The sequence below is a fragment of the Scyliorhinus canicula genome, chromosome 9, assembly GCF_902713615.1.
Source record: "Scyliorhinus canicula chromosome 9, sScyCan1.1, whole genome shotgun sequence".
Taxonomy (NCBI): Eukaryota; Metazoa; Chordata; class Chondrichthyes; order Carcharhiniformes; family Scyliorhinidae; genus Scyliorhinus; species Scyliorhinus canicula.
In genome coordinates, this window is record NC_052154.1 from 17,393,142 (window position 1) to 17,406,697 (window position 13,556).

A 13,556-nucleotide genomic window follows, 5' to 3' on the forward strand; every position below is an offset into this window, starting at 1 on the left:
AGTGACCCAGGGCTGCGATTCGAACCCGGGTCCTCAGCGCCGCAGTCCCAATGCTAACCACTGCGCCACATGCCGCCAGGGTGTGCAAGTTTAACTGCTGTTACTTTGTTGTAGGTAGTGCAGAGCTGTTGCAACAGGTGGGGAAAAACAATACATTTTCTGTTAAATCCAACCTTGGTTTTGGCAATGTCAGATTGCAAATGTTCGTTAATGTCAAGGTTATTTGAATTGCAAATATCAGCCACAAAATCAGCCTGGTTTTGGCATGACAGGAGCTATAGTAGATAAATGTGATTGGGGTCTATTCCCAATGTCTTCAGGCGCAACCAGGTCCAACCACCAAGTTTGGAAGGGTAAAGCACCAATGTCCTGTGCATATGCTGGAAGCGTGCAGGGAGGGCAGATTGAGGTGTCAGTAAACATCTAACACTGATTTGGCACATGGCCAGCCATGTTGAATCTCGCAGATCCTGTTTGCGCCCTCTCTTAAATATGCACTGTCGAACGTGTTCAGCCGCAGGAGGGACCCACCTCCTCTCAAAAGGGAATTTTCAGGAAGGGTGATTTTGACTTTCTTTTGTTGCTGTCGAGTTAGTAGAATTACGGTGCCTCTGTCATTAGAGGAGTTGGCAGAAATTCTTTCAGGTGGCAAGGTGCTGTGCGGGGCCTTTGGAAGAAGTGGTAAGGATCTTGTAGGTCACTGAGCAGGAATTTCTTCTCGGCCACGGGGGTGATGTTTGCAGTTCCTTGTGGGCTATAGCAACCCAGGGAGATGTAACAGAAGCAGTTAGAGCAAGAAGATGTTCACAGAGGAAGGAGAAGGTGGGGGTCTCAGCAGGAGGCCTTACAAACCGAGGAAGCTCCAAAAATGATTCTCCTAAGTGCACGTAAGCCGTGGACAGTGTTTCTGGCTTTAGGAAGAAGGTGGTCATTGAAAGGTACCACCTGCTTTAATTGGAGCTATGGCCTCAGAGCAGGTTGAGGGATGGTGCTCCCAGTGGGCATGAAGGCCACCCTCAACAGCCACACCAGTCGAACTTGTGTGATGGTGCTACTTCCTCGAAGCAGTGCTTTTCTTCACGCTCTTCATCATCAGGGATAACTACACAAGGAGAGGTTTGGGCTGAGGGAAGGGGGAGTATATGCAAAGAAAGCAGTGCATATTTACACCACCAGCAGCTTGTGTTTGATAGCAGTTTGTGAAATGAGGTTGAAATGTGATTTCAGAAGATACATAAGGCAGAAATATACCATCATCTTGAAGAACTTCAACGGTATGCCAGTTGTTAACAACCTCAATGAAGATCATGCCAATGATGAAGAACACCGTCTCCATAGTGCTCTGGGCTCCATGCCAAAATTATGCAGATGAACAGGAAGCACGAAGCTTGCATACTGTCTGCATCACTTCCATCGAGCAGACGTGCATTGCAATTCTCTGCATCTGTCCATGGACCTTTTCCAGTTTTAAAGTTTATGGGTGGCATAGTGGTTAGCACTGCTGCCAAACAGCACCAGGGTCCCTGGTTCGATCCTGACCTTGGATCACTGACTGTGTGGAGTTTACACAGTTCTCCCCGTGTCTGCATGGGTTTCCTCCGGGTGCTCCGGTTTCCTCCCACAGTCCAAAGATGTACAGATTAGGTTGATTGGCCATGCTAAATTGTCCCTTAGTGCCCAAAGATGTGTAGGTTAGATGGGATTGCATGGATAGGGCAGGGGAGTGGGCCTATTCAAAGGGTCGGTGCAGATGCAATGGGCTGAATGGCCTCCTTCTGCACTGTAGGGGGTCTGTGATGAATTCTATGATCTCGTCCAAGATAAAAGCCATGCTTGGTTTGGTTATGTTTCAGCTGGTACGACTAAACCTGAAATGTACTTGCCCTGCATTCTTCCCGGCGACTAGGTGCATCTTTCTGTTTTGAAATTTGATTCTTTTTTAATCTACGTTTCAAACCAGAATGGAAGGGAGGTGGACAATGTTAAAGTGTGGAATCTGCAAATTAAATGTGTTACTTTTTGAAAGCAGGAGGATGGAGGATGGGTTTGAGTCTGACAACTTTTACTCGAGTATTTGAAGTGATTCTGCTGTATTGAATGCATATAGACAAGTAGATTAAGAAGTCTTACAACACCAAGTTAAAGTCCAACAGGTTTGTTTCACACACTAGCTTTCGGAGCACTGCTCCTTCCTCGGGTGAATGAAGAGGTATGTTCCAGAAACATATACATAGACAAATTCAAAGATGCAAGACAATGCTTAGAATGTGAGCATTTGCAGGTAATTAAGTCTTTACAGATCCAGAGATAGGGGTAACCCCAGGTTAAAGAGGTGTGAATTTTCTCAAGCCAGGACAGTTGATAGGATTTCACAAGCCCAGGCCAGATGGTGGGGGGTGAATGTAATGCAACATAAATCCAAGGTCCCGGTTGAGGCCATACTCATGTGTGCGCAAGTACATAATGGAACGCTAAATACCTGTAAGTGAAAATAGTAGACTTAGAACATAGAACAGTACAGCACAGAACAGGCCCTTCGGCCCTCGATGTTGTGCCAAGCAATGATCACCCTACTCAAACCCACGTATCCACCCTATACCCATAACCCAACCCCCCCCCCCCCCCCCCTAACCTTACTTTTTATGACACTACGGGCAATTTATCATGGCCAATCCACCTAACCCGCACATCTTTGGATTGTGGGAGGAAACCGGAGCACCCGGAGGAAACCCACGCACACACGGGGAGGACGTGCAGACTCCGCACAGACAGTGACCCAGCCGGGAACCGAACCTGGGACCCTGGAGCTGTGAAGCATTTATGCTAACCACCATGCTACCGTGCTGCCCCTAACATTTCATGTCACATGAAGTGAAATACATCTATAAGGCTTGGGTTGTCGTACAACTACTAAAAATAATCAATGCTTCCAATTTACAGTCAGAAGGCACAACTCACTTTAATATCAGCCTGGTAAGGGTCAAAAGTAGGTTGTTTTGAATTATGAGGCATTTCGGGATCCCAGTTAGCATGAAGCTGCTGTATAAATCATGGTTTCGCCTCCGGATGTTGTAAGTAGAAGGCAGGTGTTTGGATATTGGCGACAACTGGTTCCAACTGGAGACATATCCGACTGGTGACGTTTGGTATCAACTGGGACTAATGGGAAGCACAGCCAATCAGTGACAAGTGGTGACGTATGGCCCAAATTCCGAAATGTCAGTACTTGTTTGACTTATGCTTGTTTCTGTCTCAGCCATGGGCTAGACTTTCTCCAACTTCTAATACATCAGCAGTTCTTGCGTGCCTCCCGCCCCCCCCCCCCCCCCCCCCCCCACCCCCACCGCACAACCAATGAAAAGGCACCATTTTTTATCAAGTTTGAGTACTTCTCTCTGTAATTTGTATTTGTATCCTATACGTTTCTTTGGTAACGTAACATGGGGGGTGGGGGGGGGGGGTGAAAGGTTATTGGCGGTAGGCAAGAAGGTGAGGTTGAGGTTACAACCAGGTCGGCCATGATCTTACTGAAAGGCAGATTAGGCTCCAATGTACCTGTGTGAACTCATTGCTTCTCAATCTCATGGTCTCTGTGACTTTTGAGACTGCAGGTGCATTGCAACTACTGGACTGGGTGTCTAGCCTGAATTGGCACCTAAAAACAGAAACCTTTGGGGAGGCTTTCTGAGAACAAAAAAATGCAGGCCTCTGAATGAAAAAGAAGCTCTAAATGCTTAAAGTCAGAAATAGAGCCTGTCACATCTTTTAATAATGCATCAGGAAATGATGAAGCAATCTATTTAGTTACAGAATAAAATAATTGCCTGTTCTTGGTTTATAATTCAAATAGGAGGGCGATTTACATGCAGAAGCAAATTGTTATTTTGGGGATTTTGCGGTGAGTGATAAATGATTCAGAAGAGCAACTCTGTTAAAAGAGCAAGAGAGTTGGTGTCCTATTTAGCTTTTAGCAATAGAAACAACAGTATCCCTAGACACCTTCTGTATGAATCTCACACCACTTAAACACAATGAAAATGAAAATGAAATGAAAATCGCTTATTGTCACGAGTAGGCTTCAAATGAAGTTACTGTGAAAAGCCCCTGGTCGCCACATTCCGGCATCTGTTCGGGGAGGCTGGTACGGGAATTGAACCGTGCTGCTGGCCTGCCTTGGTCTGCTTTCAAAGCCAGCGATTTAGCCCAGTGTGTTAAACCAGCCCCTTAACAAATGAGTTAATTGGCATAAGAGTCAGAAGTGAAACGAGGAGAATTTTGTACGAAATGCATTTGGAACGCTTCGCCTGAAAGCAGTGGAAGCAGCTTCACTAGCAACTTCCTAGATAGAGACTTGAAGGGAAAAAAATGTCAGGGCTTTGGGGAACGATCTGGGGATTGCAAGGTGCTGGAATTGACACTGGTCTGCTTCCGTGCTCTCTGGGCTGAAATCTGCCGGCTCTGTGGAGATGGGTTTGGAGCCAGAGGGGTCCAGGGAAACAGGGGAAAACCATTTGGGGTCATTCCAGCCTCTGGGGGAGTCTCCCACGGGAGGAATGGGTGCAAAGTTGGGAACTCACTCCACAGAGGTGGGCAGTGAATTAGGCCAATTAAGGTTCTCTTTTGGGGGCTATTTTCCAAAGGCAATACAGTATCACTTTCTCAACGTCAAAGCTGTTTTCAGTGCATGACAGCCTCCAGGTGGCAGCCTCCAGGCGGAAGGCTGGGAGACTACAGGAGCCAAAGGCTCACTTATTAAGGAGTTACCAGGGTGAAAGTGCACTATCAATGCCAAAACAATCCCTGTGGAGGGATTCTTCTACCTTCATACTGATGGCACTACCAACATTGGACCTCTTCATTCTCAAATGTTCAGAAGGTTTTTGAGAGCACCTCATCTTTCAGCTTCAGCAGCACCCAGCTCTCCCGGGGGGAAATCTGCCCTGTCTTGTGGGCCCTCCTTCCGATTGGGCCTCCCCCCTTGGAAAAGTGACTGCCATTCTTAATAGGATGAAAGTGCGGAGATGGCCCATTAATGATAGTGGATGCTATCCGGCACCAGTGGAATTGCACCCAAGCAAGGAATTGACACCCACAGGAGTTCAGGAAGAGGGATATCGATGTCTGATACCAACATGGGCTCATTTGTTTCAAGAGAGGGGGCAGCCGACAGGGGGCATTGGGTAGAAAATATAATGGGGAAGAAAATAAATATAATTGCGAACCTTTTAATGCTGTAATGATCTGTATAGGTTGCCTTTTCTTTGTAGACTTGGGAGGATTTGCAACAAATTGAAATTCATGAGCTAAGGTCAAATTGTTCAATAGCTTCTGTTAAGTTGGTAAATTAGCATAATTTTAAGGACGGTGTCATTGGATATCATATTTATATTTTTATCTTTATTTTGGCGGCACGCTGGCACAGTGGCTAGCACTGATTCCTCACAGTGCTGAGGTCCTGGGTTCGATCCTGGCCCCGGGTCACTGTCTATGTGGATTTTGCACATTCTCCCCGTGTTTGCGCGGGTCTCAGTCCCACAACCCAAAAGATCTGCAGGATAGGTCGCACTAAATTGTCCCTTAATAGGGGAAAAAAAAACTGGGTGCTCTAAAATTTTTATCAAAATCTTTATTTTAATCTTCTTCTCAGAAATCTCAGGGGTGGGATTCTCCGTCCCGCCAGGCCCGTCTTCTGGCGTGGCGCGCCCCCGCCGACAGAGGGGTCCGTCCCGGGAGCCGACTAATGGGTTTTCCCATTGTGGCCGTCAGGAAATCCACGGGCGTGAGTGCACTGCCGGCAAAAAGGAGGATCCCGCCAACGGAGAATCCCGGCTTAGATCTTTTCTTCAAAGATGCCCTTTATGACGATCAATTCATTAAGCTAACACAGCTGAAGACACAGCTGAAAACATGTTTCATTGCTGAAAGACAGTTAAAATCACCTGGACCTGAAACCAGTCATTGTTCCACCTTTTGGATGGTAAGCAAGAGAGAGGTAATGTTACTGTTATAGTTCAGTTATTCAGCTTCAGGTTCAATTTGCATATTGATTTAGACACTTACACAAAATAAATAATCTTGTGGAGTACAAATTCGAAAGAACAGCCTAAAAGGAGAAGATAGTTTCATGCAGTTGTATGACATTATACTGATAGGTTAACAGCGTTTTGAATGGGAAAAGGAATGTTACAGGAATGTGCAAGGTGCATTGCTGCCAAGTGTAATATCTTTCAAGAGCTCTTGTCAGTGGAATACAGAAATTATTTGATTCATGGTTTTTAGCGAATATTTTTGAGCAGTGTCGCCACTACCTTTGCTGAAAACTATTAAAACCTTCACTTTAACTAAAGGGCCGTTTTCTGTTACTGATTTATCGCCAATTGGTTACAGAACAGAAGGAGGCCATTTGTCCCCTCGCGTCAATGCTGGCTCGCTACAAGGGCGGCTCAGCGATTCGCACTTGCCCATTCTGTCCCCAACGCCCTGCAATTTCTGTCTCTTCAGGCATTTTTCCAATTCCAATTTTTGAAAGCCCCGACTGAATCTGCCGACACCAGAATCTCAGGCAGTGCATTCCAGATCCTAACGACTCGTCCCGTAAACAGGTTTTTCCTCAATTTACCGTCCACGATGCTGCCAGTCAGCTTAACCCTGCACCCTCTGGTTTGCAATTCTTCCGCCAACGGGAACGGTTTCTCACTATCTACTCTGAATGCACCTCCCATGATTTTGACCATCTCCATCAAATGTCCTATCATCAAATCTCACCACATTTCTGCCTCTCTTCGGTTACGATTCAGGCTGGACTCGACATGTTAACTCTGTTCCTCTCTCCACGGACTCTAACAGAGCTGCTGGGTTTTTTCCGGCACTTTCTATTTTTACTCCTTTCAACCTTCTTTTCTCCAAGGTGAATCGCCCCAGCTTCTCCAATCTATCTGTGTGACTGAGGTTCCCCCCCTCCCTGGAACCATTGTTGTGAACTTTTTCTGTACCCTCTTTGAAGTATTCACATCTTTCCTGCAGTGTGCAGAACTGGACTGGGATATTTTCAGAATCGCCGAGCAGAATCTTATAGCCAAGTTCTGCACACATGAGTATGGCCTCAACCGGGACCTTGGATTCATGGCTCATTACATTCACCCCCCCCACCATCTGGCCTGGGCTTGCAAAATCCTACCAACTGTCCTGGCTTCAGACAATTCACACCTCTTTAATTTGGGATTACCCCTCTCTCTGGATCTGTAAATACTTAATTATCTGCAAATGCTCGCATTCAAAGTATCGTCTTGCATCTTTGATTTTGTCTGTAGATATGTTTCTGGAACCTACCTCTTCATTCACCCGAGGAAGGAACTGTGCTTTGAAAGCTAGTGAGTCGAAACAAACCTTTTGGACCTGAACTTGGTGTTGTAAGACTTCTTCCTGGGATATTTTCGACAGCGTCATGATTTTTGGGAACAATTGCTGAGCCCCGTGGGGAGATGGAGCAGAATTGATAGCCAACAAATGAATAAACTGGCCAGTGCAGATACATCTGTAGCAAAATGGCTTCTTCACACCCTAGGGTTCTGCAACCACTCACAAACGCTGGAAAAGAAAAGACACTGTTGCTGTCCACTAGTTGTCAGGGCATTTGGTACCACCAGCAAAGACCCCAATATGACTGCCAAAGAATTGTCACATTAAGATAACCTCATGGGGTGGCATGGTAGCACAATGGTTAGCACTGTCGCTTCACAGCACCAGGGTCCCTGGTTCGATTCCCGGTTGGGTCACTGACTGTGTGGAGGTTGCACCTTCTCCCCCTGTCAGCGTGGGTTTCCGCCAGGTGCTCCGGTTTCTTCCCACAAGTTCCAAAAGACATGTTTGTTAGGTGAATTGGACATTCTGAATTCTCCCTCCGTGTGCCCGAATAGGTGCCATTGTATAGCGAATAGGGGCTTTTCACGGTAATTTCATTGCAGTGTTAATGTAAGCCGACTTGTGACAGTAATAAAGATTATTATTATGATAATCTGCAGAGGGAGAAAGCTCTTGGAGAAAAATCATAGAATCCTAGAAAGCCTACAGTGTAGAAGGAGACCATTTGGCCTATTGAGTATGCACTGACCCTCTGAAAGAGCACCCGACTAAGACCCATTCCCCCGCCCTATCCCCGTAACACCACCTAACCTTTTGGAAACTTAAGGGGCAATTTATAACATTGCCAGTTATCCTAACCTGCATATCTTTCGGAGCACCCGGAGGAAACCCACGCAGGCACAGAGAAAGAATGTGCAAACTCCACACAGACAGTCACCCGAGGTTGGAATTGAACCTGGTACCCTGGAGCTGTGAGACAGCAGTGCTAACCACTGTGCCACCGTGCTACCTCTGTGTCACCGTGCCGTGGTGGACAACGTATTTTCACAAGACAGCCTACCTTGCATCGTTGTGTCCGAACTGTGTTAAAAAATACTGTCAATGGACTTCTCAATGTAAATCATTGATTTATATCTCCTAGGATGAAGCACTTTAAGGAGTGTATCAAGTTTATCCACGAATGTCGAATGCAAGGAGGAGGGTGCATTGTCCACTGGTAGGTGCACTGTTAGCTTCCTAGTGTTGTAAATTTTGGATATCAATCCAGGTCCATCTATTGCTTCCTTCATAGAATCATGCAGAATGATACCTTATTAAATGTCTCCTCCTTTATCATCCTTCTGCCTCTCATGGCTCAGTTTAGCCGGAGTTTCACGCAGCACAACGGTGGTGGTGGCTTACCTCATGACTGTGACTGACCATGGCTGGGAAGAGTGCTTGTCTGCGGTGAAGGCTGCTCGATCGTTCGTCAGCCCGAACTTTGGCTTCCAGCAACAGCTACAAGAGTTTGAGGTGACTCTCGTAAAAGAGGTAACTGCAGCCCAGGAGCAATGTCCTGGCGTCTCTGAGTTTCAGTCTGAAATGATCAATGTGAAAGAAGTCAAATGCAATATATAGACCTACGCATTTATGTCCATCACAACTCACATAAAGTATGCTCTGCCATTGATTGTTGCTGACATTAAATATGTGTGGCTGTGACTGTTGTTGGGAAAGATCGGTAAAAAATACTAAATGAAGAAGGAATCCATGTCGTTCACGTTGGAAATCGCAGGGTTCAACAAAACTGGAGTTTCTGACTCATCATAGTAATCAATTTCCGTAGATTATATTACATCCAGACTGGATGCGAGGGAAACCTTTGTTAGACATTAAGTGCGCGACCTTCCTACCCTGTTGCACCCAGTGCTGATCCCATTGCGCCAGGTGCATCACAGGAGAGGCCCAAAACGGGTTTCGCTGGACATGATCCAGATAATTTCAATTAGGCTCATTTAAGTATGCACAGCCCGTTTGAGGCCCCATTTGCCCAGCTCCCGGTAGTCACCGGCCGCATCGCCGAGGCCTCCACTGGTCTGCAGGTACCTAAAACCACTCCCCTTGGACAATTCATACAATTACTCCAAGTTCTCCAGCCCCGTAAATTTGTCCCCTATAAACAAATGGAGACCAGGCACGATGGCCAGGCAGAGGGTCTCGGAGGAAGTGGTCAGGGAAAGGACAGAGCATTGCCTTGGCAGTGCCCCTGGCACCAAGGCAGTGCCAACCTGACACCCTAGCAGTCCCGACCTAGCGCTACAGGGTGCCATGTTGTCATTGCCAGGGTGCCAGGGGCAATGCCAAGGGGTGGGCCGGAAGGGGTCTATACCCATTAAAGAGGGGAATGAAGGGAGGGTTATGAAGAGTGCGGGGAGGCCTAAAGGGCAGGGGCATGAAAGGGAGGGCCCTAAAGGCAGAGTGCTCACAGCATCCCCATAGCGATGTATACTCACTTGGGGGGGGGGAGGGGGGATGCCCGGGAGGGTGGATGCCCCAATGCTCAAAATAAGTGTGACCCGGGTCACCCTCACACCTGGGTTGTATTCGTAGGGTCTCAGACTTTTAGTGATGGTTGGGGGGGGGGGGTTTACCCCTCATGGGGTCAAGAGTTAGAGGTGTTGGCGATGTGTGCAGGGGATCGGTATATCATGGGTGGAGGTGAGGGAACCCTTGACCTCACTTTGCGATCTGGGCATCCTTTAAAATGGTGCTCTGATCACTGAGGAGCCGTTCTTGTTGGTGACTTTTGTTCCCCACTCCAGAAAAACAATTGAAGTGTGGGATTTACCAGAGAGAAATTCCCTAAGCTGCAAAAAAAGGACTAAATGTGGATGAATACCAGTCTGGATTGCTCTCAAACATCTGGCTCGAATCACCCCACTTTAGGGTGCGATTCTCCCAAAACATTACTGAGTACTGTTTTGGGAATTCCCTCAGAGGAAAGATCTAAAAGCAATAGAAAATGTGCACTGTAGGTTTTCCGAGAATGTATTGAAGTATGATTAATTCCACATTGTCACTTAAGGTTAGATAGATGGAGGCAGAACTCTCTTTGCGTACAAATGTAAATGAATGATTAAGAGGGAGAAATTCCGCAGTCCTACGTAGATTTACATATATTCCCTAGGGCCAGGCAGCACCATGGGCCACTATCTGTGCAGTGCTCTTCATTGATATCAATGCTGTCTAAGCTGATAAATTGATGTAAACCTGCTTAGCACCTCTAGGGCCACATGAACAAATTTCTCCCCATTTTGTTCTGGATAAATGTAAGGCTGCAGAACACAAGAACATGGGAACACAAGATCTAGAACCAGGGGTATACCGCATGGCCTATCAAGCCTGCTCTGCCATTCAATACAATCACGGCCGATCTTGGCCTTCAGCTCCACTTTCCTAACTGTTCCTCATATCCCTTGATTCCCTGCGAGACTAAAAATCTGTCCATCTCGGCCTTACATTTATTCAACAATGGTGCCTCCACGACCCTTTCAGGTAGAGAATTCCAAATATTCACAACCCTTTGAGTGAAATAGTTTCTCCTCATCTCAGTCCTGAATGATCGGCCCTCTTATCCTGTGCCTGAGACCCTGTGTTCTAGATTGCCCCACCAGCAGAAACGATGTCTCAGCGTCCATCCATCCCTTCAAAATCTTGGATCTCTCTATGATCACCTTTCATTCTTATAAACTCCACTTAGTTTGAGTCTATGACTCCTGGTGTTTGAACAAGGGAAACAGCTTGCTTCGGTTTACTCTATCTCCACCCCTCTCAATTTTGTCATCCCTCAGCCTTCTCTGTTCCAAGGAAGACAATCCCAACCTCTGCAATCACTTTTCATAGCTACAATTCTGCAGCCCTGGCAACATTCTAGTAAATCTTCTCTGCACTCTCTCCAGACCAATTACATCCTTACTGTAATGTGGTGATCAGAACTGCACACAATACTCCAGTTGTGGCCTCACCAGTGTCTTATACAGTTCCATCATTACATCCTTACATTTGTATTCTATTCCTCTGCCAATGAAGGAGAGCATTCCATATGCCTTCTTTACAAACATATCTACCTGTATTGCTACCTTTAGGGACCTGTGCACTTTCATGCCAAGATCTCTCGGTTCATCGACCTCTTTCAGCATATTCCCATTTATTGTGTATTCCCTTTTACTGTTTGACCTTCCTAACTGCATGACCTCACACTTATCAGAGGTAAACTCTATCTGCCACTTTCCTGCCCACTTCACCAACCCACCTGTATCATTTTGGAGCTTGCAACTATCCTCTACACCAGGGGTGGGCAAACTACGGCCCGCGGGCCGCATGCGGCCCGCCAAAGGTCTTTATGCGGCCCACCAAGTCATTAAAAAAAAAAAAAATTTTTTTTTTAAAAAGTTTTTTTTTAATTTAAAATTTTTTTTTAAGGTTAATGGGGGGGGGGGGCTGCTGGGTTACTTACTGGTATAGGGTGGATACGTTGACTTGAGTAGGGTGATCATTGCTCGGCACAACGTCGAGGGCCGAAGGGCCTGTTCTGTGCTGTACTGTTCTATGTTCTATATGAGGCGCCCAGAATCATAACCGGGTGAAGTAATTATTTTACTTAATATACTATGCGGCCCTTTAAAATTGTGAATTTCTGAATGTGGCCCTTGCACGGAAAAGTTTGCCCACCCCTGCTCTACACTGTCCACTACATGGCCAATTTTTGTGTCATTTGCAACTGTCCTAATTGTGACCCTCCAGGTTCAAGTCCAAATCGCTAATATATAAAACAAACAGCAGGGGTCCCAACACCGAGCCCTAAGGAACAATACTTGAAACAGCTTTCCATTCGCAAGGGCAGCTATCGACCATTACCCTTTATTTCTTGTTACTAAGCCAACTTTGGATCCAATTCACCACATTACCCTGTACCCATGTATATACTTCCTTGACCAGTCTGTCATGTGGAACTTTGTCAAATGCCTTACTAAAATCCATGTAGACAACACCCACTGCACTACCCTGACCGCTTTCCAGGGTCTAAGATGGCCGCCAGAATTTACAATATTCAGTATCTCGGAGATGGCTTTTGCATTCAAGTTTCAATTAGTATAAATATGTTAATTAAACTAAGAAGCCAGTGTTTAGATTTTGTAAACAACATCTTCTTGGGGATTATTCAACCTGGGAAAAGTGATTGCCTGACAAAGCATTAGCATTCCAGCATTTTTCTTGACTGTACCTGGGCTTCATCCTGCATTCCAGGCAGTTTAAAGGCCACTTGAGTATTTGAGCCACCAGCTGAAATACAAGAGAGGTGGAGAAACATGGAAGCGGGAAATAAACTATGGGCACGATCTACCGGTTACGCCGTGCCCAAACTAGTGATGCATCGAGGCCGTAAAATCTCGTGAGAGGTCTTCTGAGATTTACGCTGCTCGTTATCCCTCTTATGATCTAATGAGATCTTGCGGGACATCACAATCTGGACTCCGCCCTCAGTAGGTGGGATCCAGAATTGCATATTCAAGTGAGTCGTTAGTCTGACTTGAAGAGATACCCAAGAGGCGGAATCAAACAGCCTTCCTCGGAGACCTTACGTGATGCTGTCAGCACAGGTTTCCACAAACGTGGACCAGGCATAACGGTACTTGAATGGGGGGGATCTCCCGGGATGGTTGGGCTCTGGGTAGGGTGGTACCCTGGCACTCCTGATGCCACCTGGAAACCATGCCAGGGTACCAGGCTGACAGTGCCAAGGTGCCCATGTGCCAGGTTTCCCGTGCTGGGGATCAGACCCGGGGGTGCGCTTATGAAGTGGCGTGCAGCGGTCTCGAGGACCCCCAATTGGTAAGTTTGGAAGTTGAGGGGTCCGGGGAGTAGAGGAGGGTCAAGAGGTTGGAAAATGGTGCCCTGATCTCTTCCTGTGCTGGTGAGCTGAGCTTGTTAGTGTAGGAAATGAGTCTAAGTGTGACCTCGGCAGGGCGTTCCTCACCGAGGCTCGAAAATGAGTCGCGTTTAATATCGGTTCACAGTGCTGCAAGCACCAGGAAACATCTCGCTAAACGTGGCCAAAACAGGACTTTGTTCGTTCCATTAAACCGCGTTGCTGAGTGGAATGAAAATAAAGCTGAGGATAGGTCACAGATCCATGTTGGTAAATGGACTCTAGT

The 13,556-nt window shown here is 46.6% G+C and overlaps 1 protein-coding gene across 1 annotated transcript in view; it reads left to right on the top strand.

The window, feature by feature from the left end:
* The window catches only part of dusp22a (dual specificity phosphatase 22a), a 167,930-nt gene that overhangs the window by 104,803 nt on the left and 49,571 nt on the right, over positions 1-13,556 (top strand). Inside the window, exons 5-6 of the mRNA XM_038806287.1 lie at positions 8,504-8,578; positions 8,721-8,892. Coding sequence (XP_038662215.1) covers positions 8,504-8,578; positions 8,721-8,892 — 247 coding nt within the window. The remainder of the gene's footprint in view (positions 1-8,503; positions 8,579-8,720; positions 8,893-13,556) is intronic.